At 40.3% G+C, this 18,589-nt stretch overlaps 1 protein-coding gene across 1 annotated transcript; it reads right to left on the minus strand.

Annotated features, from left to right (window-relative positions):
* Positions 1 to 90: 90 nt before the first annotated feature.
* slc15a2 (solute carrier family 15 member 2) lies at positions 91 to 18,217 on the minus strand. The gene is made up of 22 exons (XM_030080475.1): positions 18,144 to 18,217; positions 16,774 to 16,861; positions 15,960 to 16,101; positions 14,647 to 14,739; positions 14,395 to 14,494; positions 13,978 to 14,068; positions 13,801 to 13,878; positions 12,239 to 12,321; positions 11,071 to 11,154; positions 10,124 to 10,213; positions 9,252 to 9,296; positions 8,867 to 8,902; positions 7,917 to 8,005; positions 7,085 to 7,166; positions 6,166 to 6,291; positions 4,665 to 4,835; positions 4,406 to 4,452; positions 4,202 to 4,309; positions 3,412 to 3,511; positions 3,153 to 3,296; positions 2,823 to 2,927; positions 91 to 1,041 (listed from the first exon to the last, which is right to left on the minus strand). The coding sequence occupies exons 1-22, from the start codon at positions 18,150 to 18,152 to the stop codon at positions 832 to 834; spliced, it is 2,121 nt and encodes a 706-aa protein (XP_029936335.1). The 5' UTR covers positions 18,153 to 18,217; the 3' UTR covers positions 91 to 831.
* Positions 18,218 to 18,589: the final 372 nt, after the last annotated feature.

The raw sequence follows: 18,589 nt of genomic DNA on the forward strand, positions 1-18,589 counted from the left end.
CGAAAATAAGTGTTTGGGGAAGGCGGCTTAGATAGGCACAATATGGTGTAACAATGTTCTTTTGATTAAAATAATATGTAATTCCTTTGACAGGAATACACAATTTTATTTTCTTAAAAACTTTTTTCAGCAGCACAAAAACATGTCCAAGCATCATAAACATTTACACCGCTTCATTAGGCACAGCATAATTCATACAGTTCTCTGGAAACAAAAAAATAAAAATAAAAATCTGATGAGGTTCACATCAAATATTTAATGACTTCGGTGTCATGTCACAGGCACACTGTAAACTGAACCTTTTTTTTTTTTTTTTTTTTTTTTTTTACAATGGCTCCGGTTTTACTGTGTTTTATGGAAGACATTATACAGCTTATGATTAATTCATTTTTCAGCAATGTAGAAAATAGGAAATTTTTCCATGGAGTTGAGGCAAAGCTGTAGCAAATATATACAACGTGCAATCATTTGTGACAACATGATTGTTCTTGGTATGGGAAATGCCTGTTTTGAACATTGTGATATGCATTACAGTCTCATTCCACAAACACTTTCCTGTACACTCTGGTTTCGAACTGACTTGAGTCTTAAAGGACTCCCAGACGTACCTGTGACCACACTGCTACAAGAAATTTCCAGCTATCTCATCTTTACACTCAGTATTCACAAAAAAAAGAACATAAAAAACTATTTTCAGTTCATCAAAACCAAGTACTTTCTCATGATGGCTGCCTGGCCGGCTGCTCTGCTCACGTGGCTTTAGGCTGCAGCCGAGCCAAAGCGGATCAGATCAAGTTTACCAGGGAAGATGGTGAAGGAAGTGTGGCTCAGTTATAACTTGGTGCTCGTATCTATTTTGTTCAAGTAGATGTCGTCAGGCGTTTTCTTCTGCAGGTTGCTGTCCTCTTCCTCCTTCACTGAATCCTCCAGGTAGATTTTGTCCAGCTGGTCAGGGTCCACGTAGGTGTAGAAGAGCGCCATGATGGAGAAGATGATGGAGACGCCGACCAGCAGGCAAGCGAACAGCAGGAACTCCACCCACTGGGAAAACAGGGAATAAGCCCGTGATTGTAGGAGGCAGAGGGATAAACCAACTTCTGCTGTGACTTTTTTCCATCTTAGCATCTGACTCTGTGATCATTCATTCATACCAATGAACCACTGAATCACATTTACTGTTGACATCTGCTGCCCTCTAGTGGACACTTGCAAAATGCTTCTTCTATAATGAGAGTGCACCAAATGTGGTTGTATTTAATTTGGGACACAATAATGAACAGCCTTTTCTGACTTGAGTGCCACGTCTTAACTTGATGTAATGATGTAGAGGTGAACTCTAATTATCAAAAGTTAAACAAAATGCATATCAACCACAACTAGTTGTATTTTTTTGAAAAGCTGGAATTCTTATTTTGTGGTTTTCCACTTAAATTTCCCTTTAGCCTCGAACTTGACTGCAGCTACCGCACACGGATACTGGGTGAAATCTTCAAAAGCATGATGCCATTTTTTATGGCTGCAAGGTTCAATAAAATGGAAAAAAAAAAATCTAGTTGTCTTGTGCATCATTTTGCACACACACACATCAGTTTATCTTTAATTCAGCGTGGCATATATGGTATGTTTTGGGAACCTTAGGATGTTGACGACATTTTGAAATTAAGGTCTCTCAGTATGAACACAGCCATAAAGAGTAACTTGCATTTATTGGACCTTAATTCCATTTTTATTGATCTTAAGTATATATATTTTTTAAATTTTATTATTCTTTTTACCTTTATCTTTACTATGTACTGTTACGTTTTCCCCTCTTGCACCGACACACCAGGACAAATTCTTTGTGTATTCTTGAACTACTTGTATAAAATCTGATTCTGATTCTCTGCCATGTGATAGACTGGCGACCAGTCCAGGATGTTCCCCTGCTTTTGGCTCAAAGAGCACTGGGATAGGCTCCAGCACCACACGACCCTAATTAGGATAAGCGGTTTGGAAAGTGAATGGAAGGATGAATGAATGATTCTGCTTGAGTTTTTAGCGGCTGACCCACCAGGAGGCCTGCAAAATCAGAGATGGCGGCTGGCTGCTTTGCAATTGGATAGCTTACCACCATGCTAAATACACACTGCAAAAACTCAAAATCTTATCAAGATTATTTGTCTTATTTCAAGTCAAAAATGTCTTATTTCTAGTCAAAATATCTCATTACACTTAAAATAAGACATGATCACCTCAGAAGTAACTTGTTTTTAGACAATTTTCACTTGTTTCAAGTGAAAATTCACTGGAAACAAGTGAAAATTTGCTTGTTTCATTGGCAAAATTTGCCAGTGGAAAAAGTGAAAATTCACTTGAAATAAGTGAAAATTAGCTAGAAACAAGAAACAAATTTTGCCAATGAAACAAGCAAATTTTCACTTGTTTCAAGCAAATTTTCACTTGAAACGAGAGACAATTGTCTAAAAACAAGTTACTTCTGAGGTGATCATGTCTTATTTTAAGTGTAATGAGATATTTTGACTAGTAATAAGACATTTTTGACTTGAAATAAGACAAATAATCTTGGTAAGATTTTGAGTTTTTGCAGTGCACTACATGTGCTACTGAGTTACATTTTGCATGTGCACATTATGTGAGTAGTATCCCATTCCTTATGCATTTGGCGTCATATAATCTACATCAGTTTCTATTATATTTACTGTGAATTTATATGATTAAGATGTCCGTCAGCCTAAAAATGGAGGTGAACTAAAACAAAAGGTGGTTGACTTGGGTTTAGGTGGTTTTCCGCTCTTTCCTGACAACATCCTGTGATGTCTTACCTGTTCCAGCCCCGCGCCTTCGGCAACAATCAGCACAATGACATTGCCAAATGCAACAGTGAGCAGCCAACCAGCCTGCAGGACGGACTTCATGTTTGCTGGAGCCTTGAAGGGAAGGAAAGCCAGCGTTAGAGCAGATGACAGACAACAAGCAACCCTGGGTCATTCAAATATTTAAGCAGCTGTTTTGCTTTTTAGCGTACATCTCTGCATGTGCACAATTAAGACGGTAAAGCAACCAAGACCCAACCCAGACCTGCCTCTCAGATCCCCGCTGATGAGCTCCAGTTGATTGTTTTCTCTCAGGCGTAAGTGTGTATCAGCACTAACCTGTGAGTAGGAGAACTCCAGGCCTGTGATGGAGAACATGACCTCCCCAGTGGTGATGAGGACGTACTGTGGGATCTGCCACGCAATGCTCACGTTGTTGGCCTTCACATCCTCCATCTTGTAATGAACAGTCTTACCCTCTTCCTGACAAAGCAGAAAGGATGGAGACATTTGCAGGCTGTTTTTTTTTTTTTCCAATGTGGATAACGGGTAAAATATGATAATTTTTTTTTGTCTGTTTCCACAGCAAGCATCTGACCTCTGTTAGTATGACGGTGTAGGCGGCTCCAAAGTCCAGCAGCCCCAGATCAAGAGAGGAGCACTTCTCTGACTGTGGGATGCAGCTCACTTCTGTGTATCTGGCAAATAAGTGAAGGATGAGGGGAAACGTTAGAAGAAAAGAAGAGAAATACACGTACAGTGGTCCCTCGTTAATTGCGGGAGTTACGTTCTAAAAATAACCTGCAATAGGCGAAATCCACGAAGTAGTCAGCTTTATTTTTTACAATTATTATAGATGTTTTAAGGCTGTAAAACCCCTCACTACACACTTTATACACTTTTCTCAGACCAGCATTAACGTTTTCTCACTTTTATTTCTTGTTTAAACACTCTCAAAGTTCAAACCTTCGTAGAAAAATAAGTCCAGTAAAAAAAAAAAAAAAAAAAAAAAGCATGCATAATTGCACAAAAAAAAATCCGCAAAACTGCGAGGCCACGAAAGGTGAACTGCGTTATAGCGAGGGACAACTGTACATATGATTTGTCTGGCTACAATTAATCAAAAATTTCAAGTCATAAGGCATTTGGTGAATTATGCTAATGACATAAAAGTTATATTTTAATGATACCTATATGCATATATATATGCATATAGGTATCATTAAAGCCACGGTCTCTCTTGTAAGAGAGGTTTTTAATCTCAGTGGGTAGAGTAAAATAAAATAATGAATAAATAAATAAATAATGAAATAATGAAATAAAATACTTCCTGAGCTACAATCACACACTGTTGTCGTGTAGATACTGAGCGCTCAAGTCATACTTACAGTCCTCGCTCCACAGTTTCATTTCTCGACACGCCATAGTGACCTGGCACATGGAAGTCTGCTTCTCCAACCGTTAGGTTCACCGCCTCCGGCTGTGTGTTGATGAACCTGTTAAAGACAAGCAGCTCCAGGCCTTCAGAGCTGCTCACCACGACGGCAGCAACACACAACAAACTTCATTCTTTAAGATCAAATTTGTGTTACCTCAAAAGAGCCTTCCCGGTCTCATTTTTTTCAATGTAGTCATTGACCTGGATCAGCACAAACAGTCGTGTCAGAAAAAAAAGGAATTAGCAACATCTCTTGAGCGCAGAGTTTATTTAGTGTGGCTTTTTATCTTTGAAAACATCGACAATGAGAAGATCAAGATGTTTCCCTACATATCAGTGCTCAGTCTCTGGAGGATCTGATAGTTATCCACCCAGGTTAGCGTTACGTTTACATGCATTGCGCTCACACTCACAAGTTTGCACTGGATGCCAGTGGTTGCAGGATACAAGACGAGACTGTAGGCTTTCTTTTCTGTGAAGTTCTGGCTACACTGGTAGGTTACGTCATCTTCACTGTAGCTCACGTTGATGCTCAGCCGCTTGCTGTTCTCCCCGAGTGGGAGCGTCTTATATTCAGGAGGATCCTAAGAGAGAGAGGCCGGAGGTAACGTTGAGCTGTGGCCAAATCACATTTTAGAAAGTGATGAAAAATAAATATAAAATCGTAGCATATTTGAGGACGCACTCATCTTTAACTTTTGTGCAACGATCATTAAGTAACATTTCCTCCAGGGTGCATAAGGTATTGTACAGATTCTCTCAGTTGCAGTAGCCCCTGTCCTCCTACCCCATACAACACAACAGCTATGGGCTAAGGCTCTCTGTTGATCTTTGCTTTTGGGCAAACAAACAAAGGCAGACTTCTCCTGTCTCTATGGTGGCTTTGGGAAAACAGGAAACAGCCAGCTGGTGGATAAACTTAACAGGTTAACCCATGACTTTATCCAAACACCTCAGGAAGACTCACACAAACCAGACATGAAGCGCATGAACATGTCATGTGTTGTGTGTCAATATTATGTAAAATACCAACAAGCTGGACGAATAAATTAGGTCTCAAAAACATAAAATGAAGTTCATCAGGGTCCTATATCCATACATAAATTTTAGCCTCTTACTCCTATTAAAAATCATGGGGGCTGCGCGCTGATAAAGGCTGTATCTTCGAAACATCCCTACTGATAAATAATATTTAAGACCCTCCCAGACTCGACTGTGTGACAGCAACAGTCTGAGTCACCGTGCCGCTGTGAGCAAACCTGACAACACTGTGAAAGAAGGGAGATTTTCTCAGTCATGAATATCCTGTGCATCATGGCAATGATGAAGTATTTTTGAGACATTAGTATGTAAGATTCTTTTTTTTTTCCTGTTTTGTGGCGTTAGAGGAAGGTTGTTGTCAGGAAGGGGAGGGAAGGTTTCTGTGATGTGAAGGTTTGGACCAAACTCTAACTTAGTATTTTGGTAGTTGGGGTTTGGTGTATTTTTGTTTTGTATTTTGTTTCCACACAATCGTATTCACACTCATGCATAAACATGCACACTCACACATGTACACATACTCACATAGGTCCATACACTCTTTTTGCACACATTTACTGCACTGATCTAATGTATATTTACATTGATATTTGCATTGATATAATGTATATTTGCTCTTTTTTTTTTTTTTTTTTTTTTTTTTGTTTGTTTATTGACAAGTTTGACATAGATTTCGTTATGTAATCAAATTTTGAGGTGAGATTCTCCTATAAGCCCCTAGGGGTTTTCTGTATCTCACCTGCACAATGTATTGCTATTTTATTTTTGTTCTGATGATTTGCTTTTATTGTGCAAATAAATAAATAAAATAAAATAAAATAAAAGGTGTCCACACACAATATTGTTTAAAAAAAAAAACAAAACATGGTGTACCTGGAGGTGCTGGATTGGTTGTGGGAACAGATCAGAGCCAGGGATGTGCACAGTGACGTTCCTCCCTGCCACGTTGAAGACCTGCAGGAGACATTTCCCCCGGGGGGCAGGGTGCACCACCGATTTCTAGCAGACACAGAGAGGGAGCAGAGGACAACACTGGAGAAGTATGATAATAAAATGTATGTGCACATGTCCCTGCATGTTTTTGCACCTGTGTGTGTGTTCATGCATGCACACAGGGTTAATTCTGACAGACAATTTTGATTTAGTTATTGTCTTTCATTTTAAAATGCATTTTAGCTTTAGCCACATTTTTATCTATTTGAATTTTGTTCGTTTTAGTCTAGTTTTAGCCAACAAAAACTACAGTGGTTTTCGTCGATGAAAAACAGGTTTTAGTCGAACATTTTTTCATTCTGTAAATTCCTCATTAACTTCTTTATTAGTAAGCTTCACACGTAGATTGACCGGTACATTCCTCATTATCGTTTCTTGGACTTTGTGTGTTTTATTATAATGCTCTTAGCAGCAGCAGTAAAGTCTGTCTAGTCTTCTATCCTCTCAGAAGCAGGGGGTGTTTATTTAGGTAACACTCAGCCAACATTGGTTGGATTTGTATTATCCAGCGGTTTCTACCTTTGTGTCCCTTGCAAACTATCCCTCCATACTGCCATCAAGCTTTTATTTGTCCATTTCTGGCATTTCCCTCTCGTTTTTATTTGTTGCTGAAAATGTCAGATTTCACAATAGATTCTGTCAACAAAGAGTAAATTTAGTTTCATCTCGTCTCCATGCTGGAAAAAGTGCCATTAAAGAATACTTTTCATCATCTTTTCAGTCAACAAAGTGAACACTATATGCATGTGTGCACTGAGTATGTTCAGTGGAGCCAAGCGCGATGGCTGCCCATTCGTACCTCGGCGTTCACCTCCACCAAAGTGGCTGCTCCAAACGCCAGCGCTGCAAAGATCATCCCGGCTGTCATCTTCCTGAGAGGGCTACGGGCCGAGAGAGGAGGGAGTCAGTGCAGCACACAGGCACACCCAGTCATTTGCCCGTAAAGATTTTCATTACTGAAGCCATAGCGTGCGCTCTCTGCTCTGAGAGTGATGCTTTATCACTCTGTGGATCAGACAGGTGATTTCCACATCACCGTCCTCCGTGTCGCTGACAACGTGGCACAGTTTGGTGCGGTTACATCTGTTCCACATTTGTCTTTTATGACTTGCGAGCCATGTGTTATTGGTCTGTGTGGATTCATATGATGCCACATTAGCATTTATACTTCTAACAGCGGTTGTAGTTCTCTTATCCTGGGAAATGCATGTTGAAATGTTGTGTAAAACTATACAGATCTTTCTGTGGACCAGTCTCTGGTGTGGTTGAGGGTCAGAAGCATTTCCTCAATATTAAAAAAAGTGTTTCCTTCCACAAAGATCTACACTAAAATACAATCACACAAGCCTTTTTTGGTGTTTATGCTGTCAAAATTGTTCCATGCATGAGAAAAGTCCTGTCTGGGGCTCTCTATAAATCAACTATACCTAACCTAACTCAAACCCAAAGGCTCATTCATTCATCGGATTTGCATTTGTGACTTATGTTTACACAGACTTTAGTTCAGTCGTGAATAGTTAACACTATTCTTGAAATGGATGTAAATGTGAGGCCATGTGGTTCATTTTCTGTTAAATGTCCACGTCCGCTATAAAGACAGCCGTCTCCCATAAAACAGGCCCCCCACTCACGTGATCCTGATTCTGCAAAGTGCCACGAGCGGATATATGATGAAGTCGAAGATGGGCACAAAGACAAGGATCAGCAGAGCATTCAACATCTACGACAGGGAGGGAAAAACACATCTTTCAATGACTCTATAAAAAGTCACTGAGGCTCATAAAATCATAAATGTCAGAGTTATACGTGCATAAAGAGACAATAACAAACATTCTTGTCCAATATCTGTTGTAAAACGTTAACAGCCGGGCAGCTGTAAAAAGCGATTGGGCCTCAGGAAAAAGAAGTGGTGATCTCTGCCATGACAGTGACAGCACCACTGGAAGGGTCAAATAAGGCTAGATTGGGTCTGGATGTGCCAATTTACTTGAGATTTATTCCTTTTAGCCTCCTTGGCCCACTGGTGTGTATTTCCATTGGACTAGTTGGACTAGTTCTACAGCGAGCTAAATTAAAGCCAGCCCCGATCTCTGAAAGACTTCCCGCAGGGTTTCCCACAATCCAAAGTGATGTCCTCAAATGTCTTGTTTCATCCCAACCAACTGTCCGCAACCCAAAGATATTCAATTTACTGTCATCGTGGACTTAAGAGAAACAGAAAATATTAACATTTGGGGAGATGGAATCACAGAATTTGGAAATTTTCTCTTAAAAATGACCCAAAATGATTGATTGACTATCAAAACAGTTGTTGGTCCATTTTAATAGCTGGTAAGTCGAATAATCAGTTATTGGATTAATCATTTTTATTGTGTTTTCGCCTCTTCTTTATTGCATACCCACCAATTTGAACCCATGCTGTATCCCTCAGGTTGTTTTTGTCCTTTTTGTTTTGGTTGCTTGTCTTTGTCTTACTTTGTATAATCTCTCTTGTCTGTTTATGTGTTCCTGTGCTTGTAAAAAAAAAAAAAGGCAAAAATGATGCAGAGTGCTATGCAAACTGAGAGGGACAGTACAGTACCTGCATTTGGTCAGGCTTCACGACGAAGTAATCTCCCTGTAATAAAACAGATGACTTCTCCTCAGTGGAATTACTGTCTTAAACTTTGTCTTCATTGATTTAACACAGAATGTGGCAGCGTCTCCACTGGCCAGCGAGATTCAGTGAAACCTGATGCAAACAACTTATCAAGGCCATAAAGTGATGCCAGTGAAGTAAAATGAAAAACACATTACAACAGCACCATGACACTGCACAATCAGGTGACCTTTAACATGGCAACTGACCTGCTTGCGTGGAAGAGCAGTAAAGTAGAAGATGTAATATTGTTTTTAAAGAAGATAAGTTTTTCACACAGCTGTTACAGTCATTAAAAAAAAAAAAAAACAGAAAAAGAAACTCTTACAAAAGCCATGTTCATCCTGGTGGCTTGCAGGGTCCAGCGGGAACCCTGCAACAGAGACACAAACACTGCCTGTCACTGCCACGTTCACTGCGTCCAAATAAAGCATTAGCCAACACACTTGGTGAACAATGGTGAACAAACTTGTGTTTCTCCACAAGTCTGACATTTGGAGATGCTGAAAGCAGCCACGAGCTCTGCCTTAATCACATGGTTGTGTTGGGTGTTGGCCAGGGGGGGAGATAACGTGCAGTTAGGAGTTTAAGTCCTTGTTGAGAAGACTGTAGATGTGGGATTGAGTAAAATATACCCCATAATGTCATCTCCATGTTCATATTTATGAATCCACATGAAAAAGATGGTAGCAAAAAAAAGCTCCCAGTGGATTAGAGTACATTAAATAGAACAGGTGGGAAAATAAAATATGAAAAAAAGAAAACTTTAATTTCCTATCACTAGTGCAATGAATCAGACATGAAAATGGGCTTTATAAGGCAGCTGCAACGTTGTGTGCATTTCAAAGTTGGCGCTCTTCCTCAGGCGGAATCAACACACTGCAGCTAAGCAGCTGCCTTATCAAGACTATTTTTGTTTTTTTTGTGTGTGTGTAATTCATCACACCTCCCACCTGTTATATTTCATTTTCATACTCATCACATGGAAAAAAGGAGCCGGCTGCATCAGTGTTGTTTAAACCTCCCCCAAAACCTCAATCATATAAGAGTCTCTGGTGAATAAAGCAGCCAATGAGATTAAAGGTCTTACGTTATGAGTTATATTCATCTGACACAGTGACATCACGGATTATTTTGTGCTATACTGAGGAGAAGAGCTGTGGTTTGCGATGGCTGATAGTGTCCCTTGTCGTCATGTACCTGCTGGTCAAATAAAGCCCAGAACATGGGCAGAGGGATGTAGAGCACCAGAACCCGCAGAACCATCTTTATCTCCTGGATCAGACGCCTCTGTTGACACACACAAACAAAAATAGACAGGACACATTACTGATGTAATCATACTAGAGCCCAACGGATACCATGTTCAATACTGATAATCAATATTCATAGGGTTTTAGTATAAAATTTGAGCAAAAACTATATAAAAAGCCTCCAATAATAATACTCTGGCCAAGATACACTTGTTGCAATGATTCCTCAAATTGGTAACAAACAAACAAAAGATATGTACAAGAGATTTTTTATGTTTTAATAATAAACATCTGGTCTACTGGACAAACTATGTAATGATAACACACTGCAAAAAAACATCATAGCAAGTCAATTAGTCATTTAGTGATAAAGTCCTGTTTTTCCAGTTCATCTTTTTTGTTTTTCACTTATTTCAGGGTTTTTTTGTTTTGTTTTTGTTTTTTTTGCTGGGAACAAGTATAAATATGTTGAAAATTACACCTGATTCAAGAAATTAACTAGCATAGGAAACAAATTGGATTATCTCATTCCACTGGTAGTTTTTTTTCCCCCAGAAAATTAGGTTTTTCAGGCTCAGTGCGACATGAAACGACCTGGTTTTGTAGATGTTGTTTCAGGGCAGTGCCTTGAAAGGATCTCAGCTGCTTTCTGCTGCAAACTGTCCTGTCTTTTTAGCACAACAGCCAGCATTTACACCACCAGCATCTGCCAGTATCATCAAGCAGCTTATGCATCAGTAAGGCTCTAAATCATACCACAAATACATTTAAATCATGATGGATATTATGCATAACCATCATGTTTACTGCATCCCCAGAAATGGTGTATGGGCGCATCAACCCATAAAATACTGTAGCGAGAGTGTTTTGTTGCTGCGTGTGCAAATATCATACCGAGTATCTCTCCTCAGCCCAGTCCAACCAGTGTTTCCTGTCAGGGTCATACTTCGACCTGTTCCAGCGATTTTTGATGGCAAACTGCAGACCAAAAACAAACTATGTTAATTTGAAAAGATGGCCGGGGGTGATTGGCAGCACGGAGCTCAAGGACGGCCAGAACACAAACGGGAACACAGGGAGTCGAATGAAGATCTCAGAGAAGAGAAAATATTTCAACCGTTGCACATAATATCAAAAGAGATGCTTACTGAAGCAAAGAGCAGTTCACCTTTATCAGAGTTGTTTTAATTTGATTGAAGCGAGACTCAACCGACAAATATGAAATAAGCTCATAATATGATGGCTGACTCTACATAGTTCTCATCATCAGGTCAATTGACTGTTATTTTTACCACACTTATTCCACATTTTTGCCAGCTGAATCGAAATGGTCCTCGTTGCAGATTTTCATCGTGCAGCTTTTATTGTGAAATTTGGAAATGACAAAAAGTCGAACCAACAAAGCAGAAGCAGATTGCTCTTCTCATCTTTTGCCGACTGAGCTTTTATTGTGAAAGGTTCCACAGTCTGTCAATGATCATTTGTTCTCTGCGATGGATCATACATTTAAAATGTAGTGAAGGACAAAACTCAAGCAAAAAAATGAGCTTAAGTAAGTATCATTACTGAAAAATACTCAAAAAGGCACAAGTACACAAACAAGTTACGAAGCTACAGTAACATGAGTAAATGTAATGAGTTACTTCCACCTCTGCAAACATTAATATTCAACTTAGTGCCATCTTTGTATCAACTTGTATCAGCCTAACACTAACTGATATAAAGTCAATACAAAGTTAACAAGTGACACTAAGTTGAGAATTTACTCCGGACGGGTTGATGTGAATGTAAGCAACAGTTAAAACTCAGCTGATAAAGTGTGGATACTGAGTTGAATATTAACATTGGACAGTCCAAATAAAATGTGACTGACTCTGACACTGAATCACGAGTCAGTAGCTGAATCTTTTGTTTGTGAAAGGCACGTACATCTGTGTGTGTGTGTCTCTTTATTTTGCTGAATGCTGCTTCACGGTGACAGACCACTTTCCTGTTTGAGCCGGACCCAAATCCCTCTCTTGACACCACACAAGTTACCTGGCACAAGTGAAAGATGCCTCACCCCAATGCAGTTGCAGACTTCCAAGAGGATATTTCCCTGAGGAGGATTCTTCTTGTACAGCCCGCTGCCAGCGATGAACACGACTGCACAAGATGGACCGAGAGTTAGACTGACTCAGGGGAGTAAAGAAAACAATTTATGTTCAAGATAGTTTGGCTGAAATGCAAACAATTACTTAACTCCTCTGGTATCAGGACGACGAGCAACCTTTCACTCGCCTTCATATCCCTCCTGACAAATATCAGACGCTGATAAAACAGCAGAATCTAACAGCACCATTTAAGGAAATGTTTTATCCCCTCATATCTTTTGCCACTGTGGAAGTACTTGCAAGTATTAAGTTTCTAACATGCAGCAAACACACTGAGCCTCCGCGTGCTTATTCTGGCTTCTGACTATATGGACAGCGTCTGTGGCCTCTGTAGTTTAAAAACACGGTTTGTTTTCATAGTGCGTGGTTTAGCTCTTGTGCAGTCAGCCAACCATGAATCCCATAAGGATCAAGAGGACCGGGATTCAGAGTGTCATGACATATGCGGAGGGGCCTTGATCAACAGGAAGCCGAGCCAGTCAAAACAGCCACTCAGCTGGACTTTGCACACAAATGTTCACACCCCGCGGATCCCAGCTGAACTCAGCGTGTGTTAATTTCTCTGGTCGCTGAAACCGGGGCACTTAATTTGGAGTTGCACTGGTAGTAATTATATGCACTTAATTATATGATTATATGGCGATCTTGGAGCATTATCTCGCAGCCTGAAATCATGTTTTTACTGGAGGCGCACAAACTGAGTGTAATTACACATTTTTTGCACCGCAGAAGTTTTACGGAGTGCACAGGCTCTTTTTCAGCAACGCGCCGCTTCGAATTAATGCAGCTCAGGCACATTCGCACTAATGAGCTGCGCGGTGTAACCACAGTTATCTGTTGCTGACCAGTGAGCAGCTCCATAAGCTACCATCCAGCCCTGAGAAGAGCCGTTCAAAACCCATAAAATAAAGCAGCCATCCAGATCGTTCCTGTGTGATTTGGCAAGGCTTCCCGTCTGCCGCAACCTTCCCCTGTCTTGGCAAACTGTATCAATCCGCCTCTAATTGGTACTCATTCGAGGGAAATAGATAGAGTTGTTTTCTTTGGTAGGAAATAGTTCCCAACAAATGCCTTCACCTCCAAGGGCTGTGAATTATAGCAGACATCCATCTCATTGTTTTTGGAAAGAGCTGCTGCTGTTGGGTTATTCAAATGTAGATTTTTGATGGTTTGAGCTCCACAAATAAATACACATCCAACTTTATTGTACTGAGGTGGTGGGAGAAACGGCATGACGCACTAAGTGGGAAAATGTCCTTTTATGTATTGTCAGTGACTGTTCGATTAATCGCCTTGTTCCATCTTCTCGTCCAGATTTTCGTCATTACACAGAATGGATTGGGCTTTATGCACAGTGTATGGCGGCGTCTCTCCCACGGGTTCGCAAATGCCACCTTCAGGAGTGCACAGGCTCTCCGTACCTCAACCGTGTCTGCTGATAAATGTGTCCGGTGCAAGGAGGGAGACTCACCTAACGCTATGATCATCAGAACCGCAGGGACCCCGAAAGCCAGAGCATAGCAGTCGTCACCGAAACACTGCACATCAGCTGCAGGAGCATGCACAGGGTCAACAAGGTCAGAGACACACAGACGAGTCTTGTAACATCGGTTGAATTATGCCTCAGCCCTGGCAAAGTAAAGCTCACCTCTCAGCATAGGTGTAATGATAGTTGATAAGACACTCCCGGCATTGATCGACATGTAGAAAATAGAGAAGAATTTCCTCCTTTCATTCACCTGGACATAAGGACACAAACAATGATCAACAGTGTCAAGAATGATAATTTTTCCCCTCTGTATATGCCAGTAAGTCCCACTTTTTCATCTGAGTGTTGTTTGCAAATGTAAAACTCTCTGCAAAGACAAAGACAACAGCTTCCCCGTGGCTCTACAATGTTTGCACTCCAAATCATCTGCATTTGCAATAAAAATGTGTTTATTCAGTAATTACTGGTAAGGATCCTCTTGACTCAGTCATTTTCTGCCATCAAAGAAAATCAGAAATATGACATATAATACTTCCTTGTCTTCAGACTGAAAAGTAATACTGCATGGTGCCTTACGTGCTCCTCATCAAACTGGTCTCCTCCAAAAGCTGCCACACAGGGTTTGATGCCTCCGGTGCCAAAGGCTATGAGGATCAGGCCTACCATGGACAGTGCACTAGAACACACACGCACACACACATACACACACACATGAAAGACAAACTTACACAAGATGGCTATCTAATTCCACCTCTGACCTCACACCAATGACAAAGACCTCCTGTCCTTCTGTCCACTCCAAATTAGAGATGAATACAAGCAGCTTACATGTGCGTGGTGCTGTCTCCCACATGAGGAATCGCCCCGACAGATTTGACCACATGGCCGATGACATAGACAATGGACAGGGAGATGATGGTCCTGCGGGGAGCAAACAGTATTTACACTCAGAGCTACACTTGCATCTTCAGTAGGATGAAATGAACAAGATCTGCCTGCACGCTCAGAGTGACTGATCCCTCCTCATAAATCACGACAGAGAAAGCTCATTTCCAGCTTACAAAGTTCTTCTGTGGTGATGTGCACAAGACGTCCTGCAGATGAGAACGATACAGTACATATCGTGATTTATAGGTCACAAAGCGATTTGCATTTTGATCAAATACCTCGATATCAATATTGTCGGTGTGGCTGTTGGTGCTTTCACAAAATGTTTTACACATGATATTTTTGATAAACAATTTTTAGTGATGTGACTATGATGATCAAACAGGTACAGCTGTCACTCGCTACAACGCGGTTCACCTTTCATGGCCTCGCAGTTTCGCGGATTTTTTTTTGTGCAATTTTGCGTGCTTTTTATTTTACTGGACTTATTTTTCTACGAAGGTTTGAACTTTGAGAGTGTTTAAACAAGAGAGAAAAGTAAGAAAATGTTAATGCCTGTCTGAGAAAAGTGTATAAAGTGTGTAATGAGGGGTTTTACAGCCATAAAACATCTATAATAATTGTAAAAAATAAAGCTGACTACTTCGCGGATTTCGCCTATTGTGGGTTATTTTTAGAACGTAACTCCTGCAATTAACGAGGGACCACTGTAGAGGCAAATAAAAGAACAACTGGAACAGTCTATTAAGTTCAGAAAATTGCATCCCTTCACTGTTATGAAGCCTTTAAAACCAGGAAATGACAACACAGAGGCCATATCCCAGACGATATCCGGTCTCATATCACAATATTGTTTAGTATCAATACATTACCCAGCCCTACAATACACTTCAATACTGAGCTTAAAATACAGCCTACTGCATAAAATATGATAAGCCTAATGAAATGCACAACATATTATATGATAAATCGGATGACAAACTGACTCAAAATGATTTAATTTAAAGTTTTCACTCCAGTTTGGTACAAGAGAAGGAAGTGTACAAATAATATGTATTAATGCAAAGGGCTGGAGAATCATATCAGCTGTTTTGCACACATATCCGGGTTGCAGACCTGTGAATCGCACGCTCACTTTAAAACGTTTCAAGTGATTCTGCAGATGGGAACAGAGTGTCACAAGGTGTTCAGTCTTGGTATCAGGCTGGAAATGATTGATGGATGCATTTGGGGATAAAAAGACAGCGACTCACTTGAACTTTCCCAGCCAGGAGTCGGCGATCAGCGCCCCCAGCACCGGCGTGAAGTAGCAGAGGCTGGAGAAGGCGTGGTACACAGCCGTGGAGAGGTCCCTGTCCCAGTGCAGGTAGTACATGAAGTAGAGCGTCAGCACCGCTGTGTGCACAAGCCCAGACTGTCACTCACAATGATTTGGTGAGATAAACAAACATGGCTGGGCATATCAGGACCCCATGATACACCAGGTGTCACGATATATGGATCACAATACGATTTGTACTGTGATACACTGAGACACTCTACCTGACTCACTGAAAATACACAAATAGAGCTTAAAGTTCAACTTGGGAGGCATAATAAAATATACAACATGCAATATGATAAATCGGATGACAAACATAGATCTCCAGATTGTCTTGTAGGTGTTCACATGATAATATTACGTTTTGAAAAGATCAAATGACCTTTTTACTAAGAGTGCGTGTGTGCATGTGCCTATTAGTGTGGATGAGTGAGCGTGTGTGTGTGTGTGTGTGTGGAAGTAAGGAGTGGATTGTGGGGTCAAAATGTCAAATTAAACAGGAAGTGTGGTGCACAGGCAGGTCAGGAGACTGGAGGAGGGGTACTCAAACCAGACCTCAGCGACAGTGGTCTCTCTGTTTGATTGCCTCTCTCAGACTCACACCGTGCTAACCAATTTGACAAACTCTAGCTTGGCCTGCCATTCATTCAACATCCCTGATCCCACAGTGACTGTAGCTGCTGATAGAGATGCATTTTCCTCACATTGATCCGTACAAGTCTGTGCTGCCAGTGGGGTTTGCATACCTTTCATGCCATAGTAGGAGAAGCGCTCACAGAACTCATTCACCACTATGAAGGCGATGCTGACCGGATAATTGGTCCCACATATTTTCTGAGGGAGACAGTTGAATGATATTGAATGATTAAATACGACACTGACATAGTAATAACATCATGATCATAAATCCATCTTAATCTATTGATAATCTACATTGATGATCTATTAATCCTGCTAGTCGTTTATCAAGAAAAATCCTAAACATGTGATTACATCTTATTAGATCTCTAAGGTGCTTTGCTTATTTCCTACATTCATATTTGTTTGGCTGCTGGTCAGACTAAGTAAAACAGTTTAAGACATCACTTTGGGCTCTGCTAACTTGTAATGAGGATTAGTCATTATTTTTGGCTCATTATAAACTAACTAAATAATTAATTGATTTTATTGGAAGGTGAGTGCAATACATACAATAGGAGACAGTCAAAGTGAATATTAGCTGCAGCCTTAATTCAAAGTAAAGGGAAATGGGTCAAATGTGAGTGATGCTACGCTTCCTGTTATTCAATCAGCCATGACTTAGACTTGCTCGGGTTAATCATTGTGCACAAATAGATTTTATTCACAAACATTTCCGTTTCCGAAAAACAGGTTATAAAATCATGATCCTGATCAAAGCCTGACGAAAAAACTCTCGAACATAAGAAACCTAGAATAAACTGGCATACTGTGCAGGAGCCTGCAGTGTAAAACGCTCAATAATAAGATTTAAAAGACTTTATTAAGTGCTATTAGATTTACCCTGGCATCCTTTTTCATCTGCAGCAGCTGAATTACAGTTTTAAGTTTCTCTGTCTCATTTGCACAGCATCCTTCTGTGATGTATGATAGGGTTTCTACAGCTCTTTTTCATAAACGCATCATCTCTCTTGGTGATAACTAGCGGTAAGCACTAGCAGAGACATTAACACCATTAGTAATAAAACTGTAAACACTGCAGGAGATTTCCAAAGTCTCTGTGCAGTGAATGCAAAAGATGCGCCTGTTGCATCACCTCACTAACAAAACTATAATTAAACATAACGGATCAAATGGGGTTGAAAACACGGAAAACGGCTCTAAACTTTGAGTGTAGACAGAAAAAATAGCTGTGTTTGATTTTTTGGCCACAAGTTGTTCAAAACTAGTGTAATAATATTTTGCATTTGAGACGACCTCCGCCTCCCTGTGTCCACGCGTACTTTTCCAACCAGGCACGATGCATTTTTTTTTTTTTTTTTTTTTTTTTTAGAAAATAGGGAAGAAAAAAAAATCTTTAACAGACAGAAATCTATCAACACAGCCGAGAGATTCATGTGCTAAAACACTTCATGCAAACTCTTTGATTTAAGCCTACCTTCCCCATGTTCTCTGGATTCCCGGTGAGTTTTTGGGTGTCTACTGGCTCATCGACGTCCTGAGTGGCAGCCAAGCCCGTCCCCCTCTCCGCTCTGGGAAGGCAGGAATACAAAACTGGCTCACTTATAGATGTGTAAAAAAAAAAAAAAAAAAAAAAAAAAAAAAAAAAAAAATCCGCTCTTTAAAGTTAATGTTCCACCACAAAACTATGACCCGGTTATTTCGGAGCGGTGCATTAGGTTGCCATAAGGATGAAGAGGAAACACACAACACACTTCACACTACATTTCAGAGTATGTGCAGAAAAAAGGTTTCAGAATTAACAAAAAAAAAAAAAAAAAAAACACAATGTAACCATGCAAGATGACAATCAATGGATAATTTAACTGGCAACATACTCTGGATTTACTTGCAGACTCGATTGGCTTTCAACAGCCAATCGAG

The sequence above is a fragment of the Myripristis murdjan genome, chromosome 21 (genome assembly GCF_902150065.1).
Source record: "Myripristis murdjan chromosome 21, fMyrMur1.1, whole genome shotgun sequence".
Lineage (NCBI taxonomy): Eukaryota > Metazoa > Chordata > Actinopteri > Holocentriformes > Holocentridae > Myripristis > Myripristis murdjan.

Coding starts and splice junctions, on each gene's coding strand:
- slc15a2 (XM_030080475.1), bottom strand. Junction 16,102..16,773: donor CTCCTACTATGGCATGAAAG/GTATGCAAACCC, acceptor TTGTGCACACAG/CGGTGCTGACGCTCTACTTC. Junction 14,069..14,394: donor ACCAGTTTGATGAGGAGCAC/GTAAGGCACCAT, acceptor CCTTATGTCCAG/GTGAATGAAAGGAGGAAATT.